Below are 21,549 nucleotides of genomic sequence, written 5' to 3'. Positions count from 1 at the left end.
TCCGGCCTTGTTCAGGCTATCAATACATTTTAATACTGTCCTTTCTCCAAGGCTTACAATCACCTTCCCTTCCCCTCCCCACAACACACTGTGAGGTAGGTGGAGCTGAGAGAGTGTGACTAGCCCAAGGTCACCCAGCTGGCTTCATGTATAGGGGTGGGGAAACCAACCCAGTTCACCAGATAAGTGTCCGCCACTCATGTGGAGGAGTGGGGAATCAAACCCGGTTCTCCAGATCAGTCTGCTGCTCCAAACAACCACTTAACCACTATACCACGCTGGTGAGACGATGGAGTGAGAACACCACGCTGGTGAGAAGATGGAGTGGGTGAACAGTATTTATAGAATTAGGTTACAAGGACCACAGCAGTAGTAAGGTCCCACCAAAAGTACAAGCAGAAGAATTTCACACTGGCTTTCCCCAGCCCTTAAATAATTTTACTTTCCCCCTTTTTACTGCAACTGATGCCTCCCAGGCAAAAAGCTCGCTCTGCAAGTAAGGCAGGAGAACCTAACCGGGACAGAGTAGCATTCCATCCTACCACAATTTCCTTACATTGTAGCTGAAAGACACATGCAGAGGCTGGGAGAAATACGACAACTGAAAGGGCAGGGATCACATTTGAGAATCAAGGGAAAAAAAACCAGAACTGTTCCTTCCTAAATGTTGGGGGAGGGGGTTAAGAGAAAGGGATAGCATAGAAACCAGGAAGAATGGACTTGTTCCCTGGTTGAAACACCATAATCACTCGTGTATAAAAAGCTGGTGTGCCATCTCAAGATTCATTTTGCTATTAGCATCTCACTCAAGTACCATGTGATCTCCCGAGGGTTAATTAATCTGGTTGGTAAAAGAACAGAAACAAACAGAGAAAATGGCAAAAGGCCAAATGAAGTACAGATTCTGCAAGTTGGTACTGGAGCAACATAGGAGCTGGGGGGAAATCTGTGCCAGTGAAAATATGACCTTCGGATTGAGAGATGGCCTTGCATCTTTGCATTCAAGGTCTTGACCTTAGGTAATCTAAGTAGTATCACCAACAAAAGGCTCGAAAATATATTGGGAAGATGTGTGATAATCTTAAAAATACAGGCTTGGTAGGGGAGGGGCCTGCAAATCAACGCTTTCCCCAAGGGGCTGGTTTTACAATCATACCCCAAACCCCTTCCCCCAATTCAGTCATCTGCTGAAGCTGGAGGGTGAGAGATTCAAAACTGATAAAGTATTTCTTCACACAACGCATACTTAAACTGTGGAACTCCCTGCCCCAGGATGTGGTGATGGCTGCCAACTTGGAAGGCTTTAAGAGGGGAGTGGACATGTTCATGCAGGAGAGGGCTATTCATGGCTACTAGTTAAAATGGATACTAGTCATGATGCATACCTATTCTCTCCAGCATCAGAGGAGCATGCTGAATATATTAGGTGCTGTGGAACACAGGCAGGATGGTGCTGTTGCAGTCATCTTGTTTGTGGCTTCCTAGAAGGACCTGGTTGGCCACTGTGTGAACAGACTGCTGGACTTGATGGACCGTGGTCTGATCCAGCATAGCTTTTCTTATGTTCTAAGGACTCACCAAATGGGAACCCCTGGAACAGATAGTTGAGGTGAGAGGATTTGTTCACCCCCCCAAAAAAAAATTCAACACAGAGGAAACGCCCTTCCCATATCAATGCTCTAGTGATCAAATTTGAAACCTTGGTAAGCCTGTATTTCATTCAAACCACAGAAAACCAATCCAGAGATATACCCTAGGCCTCCTGGTTCCATGTGTAGTTTAAGCTTCTAGAAAAGGATGTTGTTCTGACGAAGTGATCTGCTAAATTAACAAAAGGGCTAGAGTACCAAGCAGGTGGGATTGGGAAATTGAGCTGCTTGAAATGAGGGAAAGCAGTTTTATTATGTTCTGGAAGACAGCCATGTAAAAAGGGCAGCAAAAACAATTTAAGACGTTGCACTGGGAAAAGGAAGATGTCAATACTGAGTAGGAATGGGAAAACAGGTTTAGGAAATACAACCTTCTTAATTTAAAAAAAAAGTTTGAATAAGCCCAAAGTAAAAAAAAAAAAGTAAACTGCCAACATTGTTATAAAATGCTTTAATAAATAGTTTTCTTCCGAAAGCTATCGAAGAACATGTCAAACAAAATGTACTGCACAGAAGTTCCTGCAAAGCAATTCCTGCATTCATGTATAAAATAACTAATTTTTTTAAAAAAACATTCAGGGTTACATTGATGAGTGGCCAAAATGTTGAGAGATAGAGAGAGCAGGAGAGAGACAGACATCAATTTTCTTTTCAATGATAGGACAGCTAAGTAATGTAGGATTATGTTTTCCCAGTGATTAAAAAATAAAGATATAGCTCATCTGTTTAACAGCAATAAAGCTTTTAAAAACCCACAAATAATGCACAAGCCTTCCGTTATGAATGACCATTTTCGTGAGGTATTCCATCTTCCAAAACGGAACTGGACGTTGTGGCAGATATGAGGCTGCTACCAAGAAAAGCAGCCCCGGGATGCCTTCTCTCCCTTTCTCAATGATGTCATCTAGGGTGCTTTTGCACATACTGAATAATGCACTTTCAATCCACTTTCAATGCACTTTAATGATCATTTGCAGGTGGCTCCTTCCGACTCACACAGTAAAATCCAGCTGCAAAGTGCATGGAAAGTGGATTGAAAGTGCATTCTTCGGCATGTGCGAAAGCACCCCTAGCAAGACAATAGCCAAGACCTGACATCGCACTAAGAGTTTCCCCACCCCCACAAATAGCAGCCAATGAAGTGGAGTGGAGACAGGGAGCCTAGCAGTGCGGCACCATTGTCTGGTGTGACCTGAATAACTTGGAAGTTAGGAGAAAGGGAAGAGATGACGCAAGGATGCCTTTTTTGATGGCAGTCATGCACCTGCTATCACGTCTAGTTCCAGCCAGTTTTCCAATCTTAAAAAAAAAGAAAAGAAGAGGTGAATAAGCACATCAGAAACAAGAAGCATGAAAAATATTGTTCCCTTCATTAGGCCTGTATTTAAAAAAAAAATGCAAAAAAGCAATACCATGTGTAATAAACAATCACAAAAGGAAGAAAAAATATTGCCTTGTTATCTTTATACTGTACAGCATACTTACTCTCTGCATTCTTGAGATGAAACAGCCTGGATCTATTTACACATGAAAAGGTGGCGATACAGTGGAAAGTACAGAAGAGTGACCAACGGATTCCGAACATTGATTGTATGAACATCACTTTCTAATATGGACATAATACCAAAATAAGTGTCTTTTCATTTTATTAGAAACTGCCATAAAACTTCCCTTTCTGCGACATAAATTAAAAAGGAATGACTTTTTTTTAAAAAAAGACCAAAAATATTTTTAAGTTATTAACTCAAATATACAGAAGTGATTCATTTAAATATATACATATTTACAAAAAAGCAAAATGCACTCTCACAATCTGAAAATAAACTCCGTCTGCCTGAAGCCCTCAAGCATCATTTTATGGTAAACTTAGATAGGCATGGCAGTCTTTGACAGTTGCTATAGAAAAAAAAATTATTTTATAATTTCAAGGCACTTTGACGCGTGCTTCAATACTGCAGAGTCCTAAAGGAAATGAAACGAATGGACACGTTAAACTTTTTTTTTAAAAGGCCACATTTTCCCCCTCCAAACACAGTTCAAAAGATCTCTATAGACAGGGTTTTTTGTTAAAAAAAAAATAAGGCAAATTTTCCGGGGGGGGGGGGGGGGAGAAGAACCTATAAGTGCAAGGGGGTTGCTTCTTGCAGGGATTCAAAGACCCCGATGTGACTCCTTTTTAGCAACTTCCTCTACCAGGAGGTTTTAAAGCCACAGCTGTAACATTTTTTTTAAAAAAGAGAATGGATTCTGTAAACAGTGTAGAGAAGATTGTACAACAAACTTTTATGAAAATTATCGAAAATATAAACTTCCCCCTTCTGCCATAAAGCAAGCGTATTCTAAGTAGAATTTACAAAAATAGCAACTATCAAAGATTACTCTATCATCTGACAGTCATTGAATAATTTATACAAGGCTTAAAAGAAACAAAATACGTTTTTTATTTTCATTCTTTTTTTTTTATACTGAAAATAAAGTAACTATGAACATTTGACTCCCAGACATAAAGTTCTTGACGCAAAGGGGAGATGTCGGGGTTTTTTTTTGCCCCCTTACCCCGTTTCAAACCCAGACCGGCGTGGCTTGTGGTCCAGACACACATTTAGTCTCTTCCGCCTTCAAGGTTTGTCGTGTTCACATTTTTTACAGATCTGTTGTCCATTTTGGTAGTCTGAAGAGATTTCTTAACAGGGCTATTCTCGGACGAGTCAACAGCCTTTGCTGGCAAAGGCTTAGAGAGTTTGTGAGAGAGGAATTTGTCCATTTCCATCACCTCCCTCTCCTCCTCTTCTTCCTCCTCCTCATACTCCGTGTACTCTTCTACCCCGTCGTAAGTTCTTTTCTGAGATATAAAATTTTTGCGCTCGTAGTGAATGTCTTTGGGACCATAAGGTCTGTCTATAGGATTCCATATGGGATTGAGAGGCGCCCACTGGTTATTGGCAGCCTCTTCTCGGGACGGGGGATTTCTCTCTCGCTCTTTTCTTCTCTTCCGGGTCCACCACACACAAATTATTATACAGGTGAGCCACACAATGCTAAAAACCGCACAGAGGATCGGAACCAGATAATCTAGGAAAAGAACACACGGCATGGTGAGCATCGGTCAGTTAAAGATAAAAAATAAAGGGGGTGCGTGCAAGAAATGGCCCTAGAAAGACATGATGAAGGGATGAATAAGATGGAAGGCATGAATGGGGTATCAGAAGAGAGTAGAAGAGGTAGTAAGCGTTATCCATTAACTTGTTGTCTCAAGCAACATAGACAGACATGTGGGGAATTTGGTTTCAGATGGGAATACAACCCAAATTGAGTTTTCCCACAACTTTTAAGGAAGGAAGGAAACGGCCATTATAAATGTGTGAAAATTCAATTTCCCGTGATTGATTGTAACCCTGCAATTAACCATGGGAAAATTGGTGTCTTGAGGGAAGAAGCAAATGGTGGCCATTACTTACAAGTCCAAAATGTAATTATTTTAAAAATTCTCCCGGGGGGAGTATTTTTCAAGGTGCGTGTGTGTGTAAAGTGCTGTCAAGTCGCAGCCGACTTATGGCGACCCTTTTTTGGGGTTTTCATGGCAAGAGACTAACAGAGGTGGTTTGCCAGTGCCTTCCTCTGCACAGCAACCCTGGATTTCCTTGGTGGTCTCCCATCCAAATACTAACCAGGGCCGACCCTGCTTAGCTTCTGAGATCTGATGAGATCAGGCTAGCCTGGGCCATCCAGGTCAGGGTATTTTTCAAGGTAGAGCTCCCAAATTCACAGTGCAGCTTGAAGGGACTCTCCTTGCACAACCCCTGAAGTTTGGTGAAGATTGGGTCAGGGGGTCCAATTTTATGGGGTCTGGAAGGGGTTGCCCCCCTCCATAGGGAATCATTGCAAACTTCGCAATGTTTCTCTATGGAGGAAGGGGGTAACCCCTTCCGAACCCCATGAAATTGGACCCCCTGACCCAATCTTCACCAAACTTCAGGGGTTGGGCAAGGAGAGTCCCTTCAAGCTGCGCTGCGAATTTGGGGGCTCTACCACCAAAAATTACACCCCAGGGGCAAAGTTTTTCCAGGAAACCCCAAAATAAGCCACATGCCCATTTACCAGGATGGATATTCAGCTTATTTCAGGTTTCCTGAAAAAAATCAGGCCCAATAAACCCAAAATTTACTGGATTTCTTTTTTCTTTTTTTACACAACTCTACTCCAAAGCACTTAAAAATGTGCATAGACTATCTGGGGTTTATTTTCTACCCAGGTGGTTTATTTTTTAAAAAGCATAAAGTAAACCGTTAGCAGCTGTACTTGGGGGATATGAATTGACCACTGTCAAAGTGACAGTGTCCTCAGAGGAACAGGTTCTAAATCCACTTTTCTGGGAATTCTATCAAAAAAGCACAAATGGGGTAACTAATTCAACTCGATAGCATTGTCAGGGTTTAAAATAATTTGCAAAGTTTGGACTTTATGCTGCATGGCGTTATGCCAAGTGGCATGCTTCTCCCCAACTGCAACAGCAAAGCCTTCGAGCTATGAGTCTTGTTCCTGAACAGATTTACTTCAAACTAGTAAATGCATCTTGTTTCCCAATTAAGTACTTGAATTTGTTTACCAAAAAGGGGAGGAATCTAACCTTTATGGGTACAAACTGTCCCCAAATGAGCTAAGATTTCTATTCACCAATGTGACAGATACTAAGCAAAGATGTATTCCGGTCAGCATCACACTTGGTTGCATTTAGATAGCCAGCCTCGACAGTGTGAGCAAGAAAACAGTGTTGCTTACCTGTAACTGTTGTTCATCGAGTGGTCCTCCTTGCAGGAACACGTGGAAACTGTGCATTTGCAGGCCAGCCTGCGCATGTACAGTTCCCATGTGGGACTGCAAGGAGGCCACGAAGATGAATATTGGTATAATGAGATAGAAATATAGCGCTGGAAGGTACCTCAAGGGTCATGTAGCCCGACTCCCTGCACAACGCAGGAAATTCACAATTACTTCCCCCCCCACTCCCCTAGTGACCCCCGCTCTATGCCCAGAGATGTACCAACGCCACTCAGGGATGGGGACTGAAACTTTATACATGTAAGGCAGGAACAAGGCATGCTCTTAAAAAACCCTTTTACACCTACCTGATGAGGAACTCCCAACTACTATGGTTTCAATTTTGACTTCTGTTACGGCCAGCATCACTGTGCTATTTTGCCGCTTGGTGATTGCGTTCACTATAGTATTGGCAGCGTTCTGAATAAGGCTGTTATCGGTCTCATCTTGATGCGAGATGAAAGACTGGAATCGGAAAGGAAACAGAAGTTTACGACGACGCCCAGTTTTCGCGTTAGCTAGTTGGTCTTTTTTCGATGACTGGACCTGCACCTGAGAATCCTAGAAACCCTGTGTGCTGCCAAAGTGGGAGGGGCTTCTTTGAAGCCAGAGTGAAAATCCGCTAGCATCTCTGGCCTGCTCAACAAGCCTGTAACTCTACGGTGGCCAGACACTAATGATATAACCCATTTAAGCATAAATGGTGCTCTGGTTGTATCATTACATTGTAAGCAAGCAAAAACAGCCTAGCTGAGGACTGTCCTGCGCTAAGAATATCTTGTCAACACACAGGTCAGACTGGGAAATAAAAATGCCCCCAGATTAAGAGCCTCCCCGCCCCTCTGGTGGAAGGGCAGGGTCCTGATCTCCTCATGGGGGAGGGGCCGCCGGCTCACAGTGGCTCTTATGCGTGTCACAAGGGGCAAAGGCACAATCAGGGCCAGGCTGGCTTTCAAGGAAGTGCCCACCATGCCATCAGCCCACTGGGGCCTTTCCCAGTGGCCTTACTGGCCAATCCACCCCTGCCCACACTATGCCTTTTCCTTTATCCCTTAGAAACTCCTTGATCCATTGATCTTGAGCAGCACAGTTTTAAATCTGGAATCATAGAGTTGGAAGGGACCACCAGGGTCATCTAGTCCAACCCCCTGCACAACGCAGGAAATTCACAACTATCCCCCCACCCCCAGTGACCCCTACTCCATGCCCAGACGATGGCCAAGATGCCCTCCCTCTCAGCATCTGCTTAAGGCCATAGAATCAGCATTGCTGACAGATGGCCATCTAACCTCTTCTCAAAAATCTCCAGGGAAGGAGAGCTCACCACCTCCTGAGGAAGCCTGTTCCACTGAAGAACCACTCTGTTAGAAAATTCTTCCTAATGTGTAGAAGGAAATTCTTTTGATTTAATTTCAACCCGACCTTCTGGGGCAACAGAAAAAAAAAAACTCGGCACCATCCTCTATATAACAGCCCTTCAAGTACTTGAAGGATGGTTATCATATCCCCTCAGTCTTCTCCTCTTCAGGCTAAACATACCCAGCTCCTTCAACCTTTCCTCATAGGACTTGGTCTCCAGACCCCTCACCATCTTTGTTGCCCTCCTCTGGACACTTTCCAGCTTGTCTACATCTTTCTTAAATTGCGGTGCCCAAAACTGAGCACAGTACTCTAGGTAAATCTAATGTTTGAGGGATATAAGGACTGAGATAAATTTTGACACTGCCAATGTCCCTATCACTTAATTAAAAAGGCTTTATATCAGACACAGAGGCATTGGATTTATGTATTAAAAGAGGAGAGATACATCATGATCTAAGGTCCTCGTAGGAACGACATTTCAAGAGCACATGAGCTACTATGCCTTTTAGCATAAGAACTCTCCCGCCCCGATATCTATGCTTTCTTCTTGTCTGCTGGCAACCTTCAGATATTAGTGGGGCTAATACAAATTCCCTCTCTAGCATCCAGACTGAACTCATTTTTGCCCTGGTGGCCAGAGGTATCCTCAAGGCATTTGACTTCCGTGTAAGATGTGATTTTACTAAGGATGCTCATTAGGGCCAGTTAGGGATATCTTGCTGCTCCCGAGTAAGTTGCACTCACCCCTTCCTGGCCTCGCACCAATGTCAGTTGGGTTCAAGCCAGTTTGGCTCAGGCCCGGCAGGCAGCGACACGTGCCCAGGAAGAGACGCCCGTCGCCACCCATGCTGCTGATGGCTGGGAGTAAAAATTGAGCCCATTTGGGGGCACTGGCACCCTCTTTGCTGCAGCGCATTAAGAAGTCTCTTGGGTGGTTTGAGCGGAGAAACAGCCCCGCTTAACACAAACCTTACAACGTTCTTATACCGAGTAATGGAACTTTGCAGAACCTTGCCCTGAGGAGCTTACAATGTAAGAATAGTAAGGGAAGACTTTCTTAAGAGATCCAGTGCGGTTTAGTGGTTAAGTGTCAGACTAGGATCTGGGAGACTCAGGTTCAAATCCCCACTCTGCCACACTTGAGCATGTCTGGCTATCCCAATATGCTGAAGTAGTCTTCTCCATGTATTGCAAGAAATCTTCACATCAATTCAACACATGAGTGTGTGTATAAAGCGCTATCAAGTTGCTGGTGACTTATGGTGACCCTTTAGGGCAGGGGTGCCAAACGTAAGGCCCGGGGGCTGGATCCAGCCCCTTGAGAGCTCTTATCCGGCCCGCAAGCCAGCAACCCCCGCTCCCACTTCCGAACTGGGCTGGCGAGGCATGCCCCAGCCCAACCAAGTGACATCTATGTCATATCCAGCCCTCCTAACAATTGAGTTTGACAACCCCGCTGTAGGGTTTTCAAGGCAAAGACAAAGAGAAGCGGTTTTCCTCTGTGTAGCAACCCTGGACTTGGTGGTCTCCCATCCAAATACTAACCAGGGCCAACCCTGCTTAGCTTCCAAGATCGGGCTAGCCTGGCCCATCCAAGTCAGGGCATCACATCCTCAGTCACACCATATCCACAACCACTGGAAGGGCACAACATTTGTGATCCGAAAACTAGTTTTGGGACATGGTGACCCAGGGCAGGTTTGTTACTACTTGGGGTTTGCTTTCTAAAAGTAAGGCAACTGCCTCACATTCCAAGTTCAGCTCTATCTATCTATCTATCTATCTATCTATCTATCTATCTATCTATCTATCTATCTATCTATCTATATCTCTATATATATATCAGTGGGTTCTAGATTAAATCAAGCCTGAACTGACCCTAGAAGCCAAAATGACTAAACTGAGGTTATCGAACTTTGGTCATGTTATGAGAAGACAAGAGTCACTGGAAAAGACAATCATGCTAGGAAAAGTGGAAGGCAGCAGGAAAAGAGGAAGGCTTAACTTGAGATGGATTGACTCTATAAAGGCAGCCAAGGCCCTCAGTTTGCAAGGCCTGTGCAAGGCTGTGAACGATAGGACATTTTGGAGGACATTGATTCATAGGATCGCCATGAGTTGGAAGTGACTTGACAGCACTTAACACACACACTCTGCTACGCACAGGTGTCTTATTGAAGCTACTGCCCACTGATTTCAATCCAGTCCTTCCCTCGGCTTCTACCTAACACTAATTTTCCTGCTCCCCTTTAATTCTGTACTTTTTGAAAGTTTCCATCAGCATCTACTCCTTTCTCTCACCCAAGGAAGGTGTCAATCACTTTCTCCCCTTCAGCTTGTGCCTCACACACCTGATACTTCTTTGATTGTCATTATGCCCATTTCTGGGTCACAGTGGCAGGCCTCTGAATTAAGAAGAAGAGTTGGTTTTTATACCCCGATTTTCTCTGCCTTTTAAGTCTCAAAGCGGCTTACAATCTCCTTCCCTTCCTCTCCCCACAACAGGCACCTTGTGAGCTGAGTGGGGCTGAGAGAGTTTGGAGAGAACTGTGTCTGGCCCAAGGTCACCCAGCAGGCTGCATGTGGAGGAGTGGGGAATCAAACCAGATCTCCAGATTAGAGTCCTTTGCCCATGTGGAGGAGTGGGGAATCAACCCTGGTTCTCCGGATTAGTCTACCGCTCTTAACCACTACACCACGCTGGCTCTCCAACAGAGTAAAGCTGCCGCACTCCCTGCAATATTGTCAATCACCCTCCCGACAATCTTACGCCTGAATGAAGAGAGCGCTCCAACTAGAAGCAAAACAAGTAAAGAGATTTCTGTGATCAAGAATACGGACTTCAATGGGAAAACATTTCCCTACTTACACAGAAGGACACCCAGTACTTACAATAGCAACTTCTACTGCGTTCTCTATAGAGTAGGAGGGATCACACAACACCACCAGCATTCGGTCACTCGAAACGGATCTGGTGACTGGCAAGTATCGGATTTCAGAGCAAATGTTCTCAACGGTTGTGCCCTGTGAGAAGGAGAGAACACAGACCCCCCCTCCTCATGAAACAGAAGAGAAAAGTACAACTTAATTTCAGAACAAAACCCACCCGAGGGACACGCTGGAGTTCACCGAGCAAGAGGTTAGTCTCCTTTCTAGCGGTCTGATAATAAATATGGGCATTTATCGAAAGAAACGCATACCGTGCAGTCTCTTCAGCTGAAGCTTCTAAAGACAGCTGACAATAAAAAACAGCTTTTAAAAATTACATTATTGTAATATACAACTAGCTGGCAGAAAGCAATGGGGTGTCTCATCATCTGCAAACTCTGCGGATTGGGACAGTCCTTCTTCCTCCCACTGCAGTTCATTGAGCCCCGTGAAAGTTTGCTCCTGGGGTCACCCAGCCCGGAGAGACAGCACCAGGGAAAAGTTTTCATTCAGTGCCTACAACTAGGGTCTGGAACAGCAGCTACCAGGAGAGAAATCCAGAGAAGAGGTGCCACTGCAGAAAAGCCCCTGTCCCTAATGCCCATCCATTTTTACCACTGAGGGTGGTGGCTCCCAAGGGTGTGACTACCGCAGATCGGAGAGACTGCAGACATTAGGTCTACTGCTTAATATTCGGCGCTGTCACACTGGTTCCCATTTGTAACCCAAAGGAGCATCACTCCTCGTGTGACAGAACATAAAAGAAGGGCAAGTTCACCACATTCCAATCAAACAGAACAAAACATGAATGCCTGGAGTGCAGGTTATCTCACAGGGTTCTTCAAGCCATTACCACTCCAGGAATTTAATCTTTGTAAGCAGCAGTGCCACATTCTTCCCGTATGCTATTTATTTATTAAATTGAAATATTTCTATGCTGCCTGTCCACCAAATACAGCGTTCCCCAAGGCAGCAAACATTAAAACATTTCAGACAATAAAAAACATTTAAAATATAAATACATATAGAACAGTAGAACAAATAAAACATTACAGTTTTTTGTATTTGTATTAACAAACAAAATACACAAACAGAGAGAAAAGGCTGATAAGTGTTAGTGAGGGAATGTCAAACAAAACAAAACAAGTCTTCATCAATGTGTGGAAGGCTACGATGGAGGGAGACCAAGAAATCTCCTGGGGAGGGAATTGCAACTTTTCGGCATCACAACTGAGAAGGCCCTTTCTCAGATGGTTACCTGTTTAGCCTGAGCTTGGGGCGGGGGACGGGGGGGGGGACTTGAAGCAGGATGACTGGAGAGGTTGAGTAGATTCACATGGGAGTAGGCAGAATAGTGTGGGCAAAGGAGTGTCTTGTACATTCATGGCTAGCAATGTACAGCCATGCAGGTTTACCAGTAAAATTATCTCATCCAAATAGGGAACTGGTTGGTGGGAATGGAGGATAGGACAGAAGAAGAAGAGTTGGTTTTTATATGCCGACTTTCTCTATCACTTAAGGAAGAATCAAACTGGCTTACAATCACCTTCCCTTCCCCTCCCCACAACAGACACCCTGTGAGGAAGGTTGGGCTGAGAGAGCTCTAAGAGCTATGACTTGCCCAAGGTCACCCAGCTGGCTTCGTGTGTAGGAGTGGGGAAACCAACCTGGTTCATCAGATTAGAGTCCACCACTCATGTGGAGGAGTGGCGAATCAAACCTGGTTCTCCAGATCAGAGTCCACCGCTCCAAACCACCGCTCTTAGCCACTACACCACGCTGGCCCAACAAAAGTTTATGGTTTGGAAACCGAAGCCATTCTAATGCAATTATCTATCCTGTCCTGCAAGATGAACACAATGAAGCTGCCTTACACTGAATTAGGCCCTTGGCCCATCGGGGTCAGTATCGTGTACTGTGACTGGCAGTGGCTCTCCAGAGCCTCAAGCGGAGATCATTCGCATCATCTACTTCGAGACCCTTTTAACTACAGATGCTGTGGATTGACTATCAGACCTTTTGGATGCTCCACCGCTGAGCCAACAGCTCTCTCCTTAAATTGTTAAATTAGTACTGTTTTCCCCAACTACAAACAGGAGCAATTACCCTGGCGGAGACCCCACCAATTGGATGTACATGAAAGCACACCCTGCAGAAAAAACCTCGTAGTGTTAGGTTGCTTGAGAGACCCATGAGGAGTGATTGTTTGGTTCACTAACAAGCACAGTCTAAAGGAAGACCAGTCTCTCTCTCTCTCTCTCACTCACTCACACACACAGACACAGACATCTATCAAGTTTAAGGTCTGGGAGTACCGGCATTCAATCTTCACAGGAACTCCTGTCCTTCAATCACTCTGCCAGTGCTACCTTGCAATCCATCACAAATGCTGGTTGCTTCACAGAGTGCATTGAAATGCATCAGAGCACATAAGAGCCTAAACAATGCACACCTTTACATCCAAACAATTGAAAGCGATTCAGTTCGGTGGCAGTTTAAGGTCTCCTACTGAGAACTCTTTATGTTGTTTAAGAAATCAGCGAAGATTGGTACATTTATGCAGTATCCCTATCTTAGAAAGTAAGAACCTAAGAAAAGCCCTGCTGGATTAGATCCGGGACTATAAAGACCAGCAGTCTATTCACACAGCGGCCAACCAGGTGCCTCTCGGAAGCCCGCAAACTGCAGCAGCATTGTCCTGCCTGCGTTCCACAGCACTTGATATAATAGGCATGTTCCACTGAGATTGGAGAGAATAGGTGTGCATCATGACTAGTATTTATGCACGAAGGAACAGGTGGTTTTTCTGCCTTGTTAGGAAGTAAGTATCTGAAAGAGTTTTTCTGTGTTCAAAGCCTGGTGGAGAAGCACTCTATCCCCACTAATGGGCTTGAAGGAATAGGGGCTGAGTAGGATCTGGGAGACCCAGGTTCAAATTCCCACTCTGCCATGGGAAACTTGCTGGGTGACTTTGGGCCAATCATGCGCACTCAGCCTAACCCAACGTCACCGGGTTGTAGCGACGATAAAATGGAGAACAATGTAAAGCTGCTGTAGGTCCCCATCAGGGACAACGGTGGGGCATAAAACAAACAAACCAGACACAAAGGCCATTTATGCAGGGTCAATTTTGATGCTCGCTCAAAACTCTTTTTAAAAATGCGACCTTTAAAATGCCTATTCACGGTCCTGACGCAAAAGGAGAAATTCCACCCCCCACTCGCCTTCTCCTTTGTTTGCATAGCCATTAACAATCTCCGGTTGCATAGCTAATGCGCAGCTGTGATTTTGCATGCTTCCTTGAGGGGATTCTTCAAGGCGGGGACGGAGCAAACACAAAAGGTCGCATTAAAGGGCCTCTTAAGAAATGCGAAGCAGGTATGTGCCAGCTTTGCAGTCACTTCCTGAATGAGGGTTCAGCGTGAAAAACTCAAAAAAAAAAAAATGCAGGGCAATCCAGTCTGGAACGCACTGCTAATTACCAAGCATAAATGGCCTTAGTGTTGCGAAGCTGTCAAAACTTTGCTACCGCTTAAATCCTCACCTGGGGTACTTTGTCTCTGTTAAAAATCAGAGTGATCCTGGCACAGCTGTTGTCCAAGTAGCCCGAACTGGGATGGCACCTGATGTTGGCGGGCAGGGGCTCCGATTCGCTGCACTCTCCCCAGTCGGCACAAGGCGGCTGGAAACACTTGACGTACATTTTCTCTTGGCATTCCTGGCCTTTGGGACATTGGTAGGCCGCATGGTCCGGATGACTGGGAAACAAGCAGGATTTCCGCCCGCACCACACCTAGAATTCAGACGGATCTATTGGTTTCAACGTGCAGAGAGAGCCAACACACGGGAGTCCGCTGCTCCCGTTATTTTCAGTTTGAACAACAATATCCCTGCAGATAGCTACAAAACAACACACTCTCACAGAACGATCCATTGAACACTCTGTTTGATGTGAATGTGGCAGATGAACAGTGCGAGGCAAGAAGCTTGAGTATTACAGAAATGAGAGTAGTCTCAAAGTCTTTCGCCAGCAATATGAACAAGTTAACATCTACCTAAAAACAGCTCCCCCCAAGTATAATGTGAATTTATACACAATGAAAGCAAATAAGACAGACTTTATCACATCGTGTGTACTCCTTCACATTAGATGAATAATGGGGGCGGTTTTTAAGCTTTGGCTCAACTTCTGTTCTGCAAGGCTGATATTGCTGGGCAGGCTACCCTACTCAAGGAGTGGCATTATTCCTTTTCATTTCATGCTATGTAATATTCTAAGCATTTAAGTGCATTTTGGGTGGAAGGTGGGGAGAGGGAGAGAGAAGGGGTTAATTCAAAGCAACTATGGAGATGCTACAGAGTTAAATAATTAACGGCACAGGAGTGTGGCGGAGGCTATTGTGACTATTTATGATGGTGGGGAGATACAAGTCAATACACAGCATTCAAGTCTGATATTACCTTGGTGCAGTCAATGCGGCCATCCAAACAATGGCAGCTGTTGCATTCTTGATCCCATCGGCTGCCGTGGGGAAAGGACGTTCCTTTAAGCCAGCAAGATTTTCCAAAACCTATCACTTTGGGGGGGGGGGGGGAATGAAAGTTTCCAATTTAAGTACAAGAAGCAAGTTCAGATGAATACAAGACACCACACTTAAAAAAAAGAAACCCTTTTACCATTTGAAACAAATCTTCGCTCGCTGTGCTAGCTTTCCCCCAATATGCCTCCAGGAAATAAATTAAAAGAGGTGGACAGCATGAGAAAACCTTCCCAACAGCTTTCTCGATCCAACTGCCTCCCAAAGAATGTTGCGTTCTACTAATACCAATCTGCTGGTGGTCCCCGGCCCTAGGAGTGTGTGGCTGTCCTCGACGAGAGCCGGGGTTTTTTCGACCCTGGCCCCGGTGGAGCTCCCTCCCTAGTGACATCAGGGTCCTGCGGAACATGAAAGAGTTTTGCAGGGCGTGTAAGACGGAGTTATTCCACCAGGCCTACAGTTGAGGACAGCCGCAGGTTTTCACCAGTTGCAGGCCTCGCTACTCCCCCCTATTATTTTTTGTTTTCCCACACCTTTGGTTATTGATGGTGTGGGTTCCAACTGCCTGAACTGCTCTGGATCTTCCAACAGCTGGTTTCCAAGAACAATCTTCCTCACCATTTTAAACGCTATTATTCAAAAACTGGAAGAGACGCTCTCCAAACGCCCTCTTCTCCATGGTGGCGAACAGCAAAGAGAGAACGGAGGAATGGCCGCTCCCCCATCACGTGGTCGTTTTGGCACGAAGAGCTGTTGACGGAGGGGGGAGAGGGAGCGTCCTGTAGCTTCTAGAAACTTTCCATGTAAGGTTTTCCTTGGCTGGCCTGTGCATCCGCAGTTCCCATGTGGGACCACGCAGATGAAAGGTCCCTTCTGTTAATCCTCATTTCATATTTCTTTTACAGCTACCCTGAGGTTCATTTTTGTTTTTTGAAAGGTAGTCTACAAATGTAATAGATAATATAATAGCCCAAAGCAATCACAATTAAAAACAACAACCACCAGATAAAAACAGCAGGTAAAAATACTGGATCTGATACTGTGCTCTCAGTTTAAAGCTTCAAGTTACCTTCTTGGCATCTGGTTCCAGCTCTTCCAGGGGGGCAGGTGCACCTATAGCCGTTAATTTCATCCACACAAGTAGCGCCATAAGCACAAGGAGAGGACTGGCATTCGTCGATATCTGGGAAAACGGGAAAAGAGATCCCCCAAATTTGCTCAATGTGCAAACTACTGAAGGTTCTGACTGCAATACAGCTGAGCTAGACCTTAGGGTTTTTTTTTTAACTGAGGGTAAACTGAGGCTGAGCATACAAGAGCTTAAAACTCGTTCTGTCCATGGGGCAGCAGGCGGAGTCATCCGCTGACTGAGCCGTTGTGACAAATTAGCACCGTGTAGCAGGAGGCACAATAATCCTGAACTGCTAAGGCTCGACGACAAACTGAAAATCTTTCCTATTTTTTTTAATACATCTGTATAATTAATGTCAGAAGCTGTGGCATGTTTATACAGAGGGGAGACTAGGCCTGGGGATTTTAAGGAACTGAGTGGAATAGCTCAGGAGATCTCTTGTATAACAGAACAGGATTGCCGCCTCTTCCAATGTTTACTGTGTGTATCACCTGGCTTTTACTGCATTGTTTTCTACCTTTGTAACCCGCTTTCTGCATTACAGCATTGTCATGTGTTGGATGGTTTTTTGTTTGCATTGTGTTCCTGTTCTGTAATGCTAGTCCTGTTGTGCTGTTTATCGGGTATCTTATGCTGCCTGCCTGAACTGCTCTCTATCATTCTGTAATCGAATCCCAGCAAGAATGCCGAGCTATAGAACAAGTAAATTCTGAGAAATACCCTTCTACTAAAAAAAAGCAGAATCTCCTACTTTCTTCCCCCAAAGTCAAGCATGTAGCTGAGAAATGTGGGCGCGTGGCCAGTTCGCCAAGAATTTTAATGAAGCGGAGTACACTTCCTCTTCCTGTCAATGGTACTCACGCAAATGGAAGTTTTAGCAGAAGAGGAAGCACATTCTATGGCAGAGACTAACTAGCGAGCACGGAGCTTGTTCACGGGATTCCAGGCCCGAGTGTAGTGATACAATTGTCAACGACACGCCCCATTCCTTGGACCTTCAAGTTGGCACCAAGCCCTAGCTTCCATGCATCTCCCTCCTCTACCCGCTTTCTGGCATTTGAGCCTTTACAAGAAGGCAAATTATGGCCATGCTGGCCATAATTAGACAAGGAATAGAGAATAAAACTGCTGCTATCATGCTGCCCTTGTACAAATCTATGGTGAGACCACACTTGGAATACTGTGTACAGTTCTGGTCAACACACCTCAAAAAGGATATTGCAGAGCTTGAGATGGTGCAGAAAAGAGCAACCAAAATGATCAGGGGGCTAGAACAACTGCTAGAACTGATATGATGGCTATCCATAGCTACTAGTAAAAATGGATACTAGTCGTGATGCATACCAGGATCAGAAGAGCATGCCTATTATATTAGGTGCTTTGGAACACAGGCAGGACAATGCTGTTGCGGTTGTCTTGCTTGTGGGCTTCCTGGAGGCACCTGGTTGGCCACTGTATGAACAGACTGCTGGACTTCATGGACCTTGGTCTGATCCAGCATGGCCTTTATGTTCTCAAACCAGGTGCCTTCAAGCATGATTAGGGTTGCTAACCTCCATGCGAGGCCAGATCTCCCAGAATTTCAACTGATCATTACACAAAGCTCAACTCCCCAGGACAAAATTTGGAGGGTGGACCCTATGCCACTGTATAGTCCTCTGAGGTCTCCCCCCACCCCCCGGCACCACCTCTCCAGGAATTTCCCAACTCAGAGCTGGCAACCCTACTGGTCAATGGATGCAAACTTGCATTATGCATTCTGAGCACAGTATTCAAATCAGAGGAGCATGCAAAAACACGCTGTAACTTCTCGAGAATCATTTAGTCTTTTGTGGATCTCTTGGGGCTAGGAGGTTCATGAAAGGCTGAAGTGTGCTTGGAGACCCAAGTTAACAATTCAAAGCACATCATTTTAGTCGCATTGGCCAAAAAAACAAAAAAAATTTCTGTCCTCAAATAAAAGAGACTACTTTGTAAAGAATGTCAAAGACCAGCATGATGAATAATTCAGTTAGCTTCTGCTAAACCTAATGCCTGGGAAGTCAAAGGGCAGATGTGGCAGAGGGTTTTGGGGGTTAGCCAGGTGACCCACTCAGTTCTTTGCCTACACAAGTACTTACTGATTCTACAGTCGGGACCAGCAAACCCAGGGGCACATTCACAGCGAAACCAATTCACTCCGTCAACACAGATGCCTCCGTTGTAACTGTAACAATAATAAACCTGTCACTACAATGAAGGCTTGTCAGGGTTGCTTCAAACTGAGAGGTAAGAAATCTTAGTACACTCAAGAGCCTGTGCAAATTGGCATTCAAAGGTATTGTTTCACTACGCAACCCAGAATTCAAGAGACTTCAGTTTAACCAAAATGATCGAGGGGCTAGAGCAACTGCACAATGAGGAGCTGTTAAAATGCTAAGGGCTGTTTAGCTTAGAAAGAAGGCGGTTAAGGGGAGACATGACAGAGGTCTATAAAATTATGCATGGTATAGAGAGTGGACAGGGAGAAGCTTTTCTCCCTGTCTCATAATACCAGAAAGCAGGGTCATCTGCTGAAGCTGGAGGGTGAGATTCAAAACAGATAAAAGGAAGTATTTCTTCACACAACACATAGTTAAATTGTGGAACTCCCTGCCCCAGTGGTTCTCATAGGTTATCCAGGCTGTGTAACCGTGGTCTTGGTATTTTCTTTCCTGACGTTTCGCCAGCAGCTGTGGCTGGCATCTTCAGAGGAGTTACTCCTCTGAAGATGCCGGCCACAGCTGCTGGCGAAACGTCAGGAAAGAAAATACCAAGACCACGGTTACACAGCCCAGATAACCTAGGAGAACCAATGAACTCTGACCGTGAAAGCCTTAAGCAATATCCCTGCCCCAGGATGTGGGGATGGCTGCCAACTTGGAAGGCTTTAAGAGGGGAGTGGACATGTTCATGGAGAAGAGGGGTATTCATGGCTTCAAGTAAAAATGGATACTAGTCATGATGCATACCCATTCTCTCTAGGATCAGAGGAGCATGCCTATTATATTAGGTGCTGTGGAACTCAGGCAAGATGCTGCTGCAGTCATCTTGTTTGTGGGCTTCCTAGAGGCACCTGGTTGGCCACTGTGTGAACCGACTGCTGGACTTGATGGACCTTGGTCTGATCCAGCATGGCCTTCCTTATGTTCTTACAATTAACTATGCATAGCGACTGTATATAAATTCACAATGCATGCCAATTTCAATAAGCCATCTGTAGTGCCTTAACTATGCTAGTTAGACATTTAATTCACAGTCTTCAGTGGCACAAACAAAAATGTCTAGTCTCATAATCCCTGCTTGACGGGTGACCTTGGGCCTGTCAGAGGCTTTCAGCCTAACCTACCTCACAGGGTTGTTGTGAGGGTAACAATGGAAGAGAGGAAAAGTATGAGAGCTGCCTTGGTCCCCCCATTAGGGTACAAAGGAAATAAATATTTTTTAAAAAAATACAGAAGCAGCATGGTACACTATACTTTTTCACATAGAGGACCCATCTGAATTGGAAAAGTATACTCTCCTAATTCTGGACTCTACCACCACATATTACTACACGAGTAAACCAGAACTCACATTTCCTTAATTAGGCAGAACCCTGCTGCCAAAAGGGAGCAAATATATTGGCTGAGCAACGAGTTAATAAATAAATACCAAATGTTCACTTGGTATTGCCTGTACAATTATCTATAAGAGATTCAGAAGTATTAGGATTTTTAAAGGAAAAAAATAATTCTAGAGTACTTACCATGGATGGGAGTTGCAGTCATTAGTATCTAAACAGAAGACAGAAGAATATCAATGCATCTGAAGACTATATATTTAGGAATATACAAGAACCATCTACTCAGCTATCAAGACTCATTCAATATTATGGGGAAAATAAAATCAGAGGGCTATGCGTTAAGAGGCGGCTTGCATTCTGGTTTTAGATATGTGTGTATTATGTACCGTCAAGTCGCTTCCAACTTACGGCAATCCTATGAATTTAATGACCTCCAAAATATCCAATCATTAATAGCCTGCTCAGGTTTGCAAACTGAAAGGTTCTGGCTTCCTTTATTGAGTCAATCCATCTCATATTAGGTCTTCCTTTTTTCCTAGCATGATTGTCTTTTCCACTGTGTCTTGTCTACCGTGTAAAAAGGTAAAGGTCCCCTGTGCAAGCACCGGGTCATTCCTGACCCATGGGATGACGTCACATCTCGACTTTACTACGCAGACTTTGTTTATGGGGTGGTTTGCCAGTGCCTTCCCCAGTCATCTTCCCTTTACCCCCAGCAAGCTGGGTACTCATTTTACCGACCTCGGAAGGATGGAAGGATGAGTCAACCTGGAGCCGGCTACCTGAAACCAACTTTCGTCAGGATAGAACTCAGGTTGTGAGCAGAGCTTGGACTGCAGTACTGCAGTTTACCACTCTGCGCCACGGGGCTCCTTGTCTACCATGAAGCCCACCAAAATTCATTATAAAATTCCCCATGTTATTTTCCATTTTTGCTTCTCTTGTATGTAACTACAAATTGTAGAAAAAACAGGATGCTACCGGAGTCACAGATGCATATTAGTTTTTATCATCCCAATCTAAATATCGGGATTAAAAGCCATATCAAGTTTGTATTGGCATTAACACAAAGTTACGTTTGAATTAAGTGTGACTTTCTGTGCTTTCAACCAGATTCAGCCTTCTATTGTCCTTTTGACTCCAAGACTCCATCTTAAGGTAAATTGAGGGAGGTCATTTCGTGATTTTGATTCTCGGCTTGGTAAGAAAACACTTTGAACAGCTATAGAAAAACTGCTGAACCATGAAGGAACAGCAAAAAGAAATTCCTAGTTTACTGCAGTCTGCTCCCCTCCAGAAAGAGCCAAACATCCCCTCCCCTCCAGCTGTTACTTTGGGTTCAAGGAAACGATGGCAATTATCACTGTTTATAGTGCCTAAGACTCACAACCTAATGAAGGAAGATGCTATTAAAGGTAATTTCAAAGCGGAATTTCAGATTCAGGCTTAGATGGAACGTTTTGTGCGTGTTCCATCTTGAGCTACAAACTCAAGTCCTGCCACACCTAAGCAAATCATCGTGTTGGTATGCTAGTAAAA

The 21,549-nt window shown here is 44.6% G+C and overlaps 1 protein-coding gene across 1 annotated transcript in view; it reads right to left on the bottom strand.

Annotated features, from left to right (window-relative positions):
• Positions 1 to 4,220: 4,220 nt before the first annotated feature.
• Positions 4,221 to 21,549, bottom strand: part of JAG2 (jagged canonical Notch ligand 2) — a 118,851-nt gene continuing 101,522 nt past the window's right edge. The window contains exons 19-26 of the mRNA XM_056851400.1: positions 20,194 to 20,221; positions 18,548 to 18,633; positions 16,365 to 16,478; positions 15,219 to 15,334; positions 14,302 to 14,550; positions 10,722 to 10,853; positions 6,776 to 6,932; positions 4,221 to 4,721 (exon numbers count right to left, since the gene is read on the bottom strand). Coding sequence (XP_056707378.1) covers positions 4,252 to 4,721; positions 6,776 to 6,932; positions 10,722 to 10,853; positions 14,302 to 14,550; positions 15,219 to 15,334; positions 16,365 to 16,478; positions 18,548 to 18,633; positions 20,194 to 20,221 — 1,352 coding nt within the window. The 3' untranslated portion in view covers positions 4,221 to 4,251. The remainder of the gene's footprint in view (positions 4,722 to 6,775; positions 6,933 to 10,721; positions 10,854 to 14,301; positions 14,551 to 15,218; positions 15,335 to 16,364; positions 16,479 to 18,547; positions 18,634 to 20,193; positions 20,222 to 21,549) is intronic.

This window comes from Euleptes europaea, chromosome 6 (genome assembly GCF_029931775.1).
Source record: "Euleptes europaea isolate rEulEur1 chromosome 6, rEulEur1.hap1, whole genome shotgun sequence".
NCBI classification, from domain to species: domain Eukaryota; kingdom Metazoa; phylum Chordata; class Lepidosauria; order Squamata; family Sphaerodactylidae; genus Euleptes; species Euleptes europaea.
The sequence above is the reverse complement of the archived record's forward strand: the minus strand, read 5'-3'. Positions and strand labels throughout refer to the sequence as shown.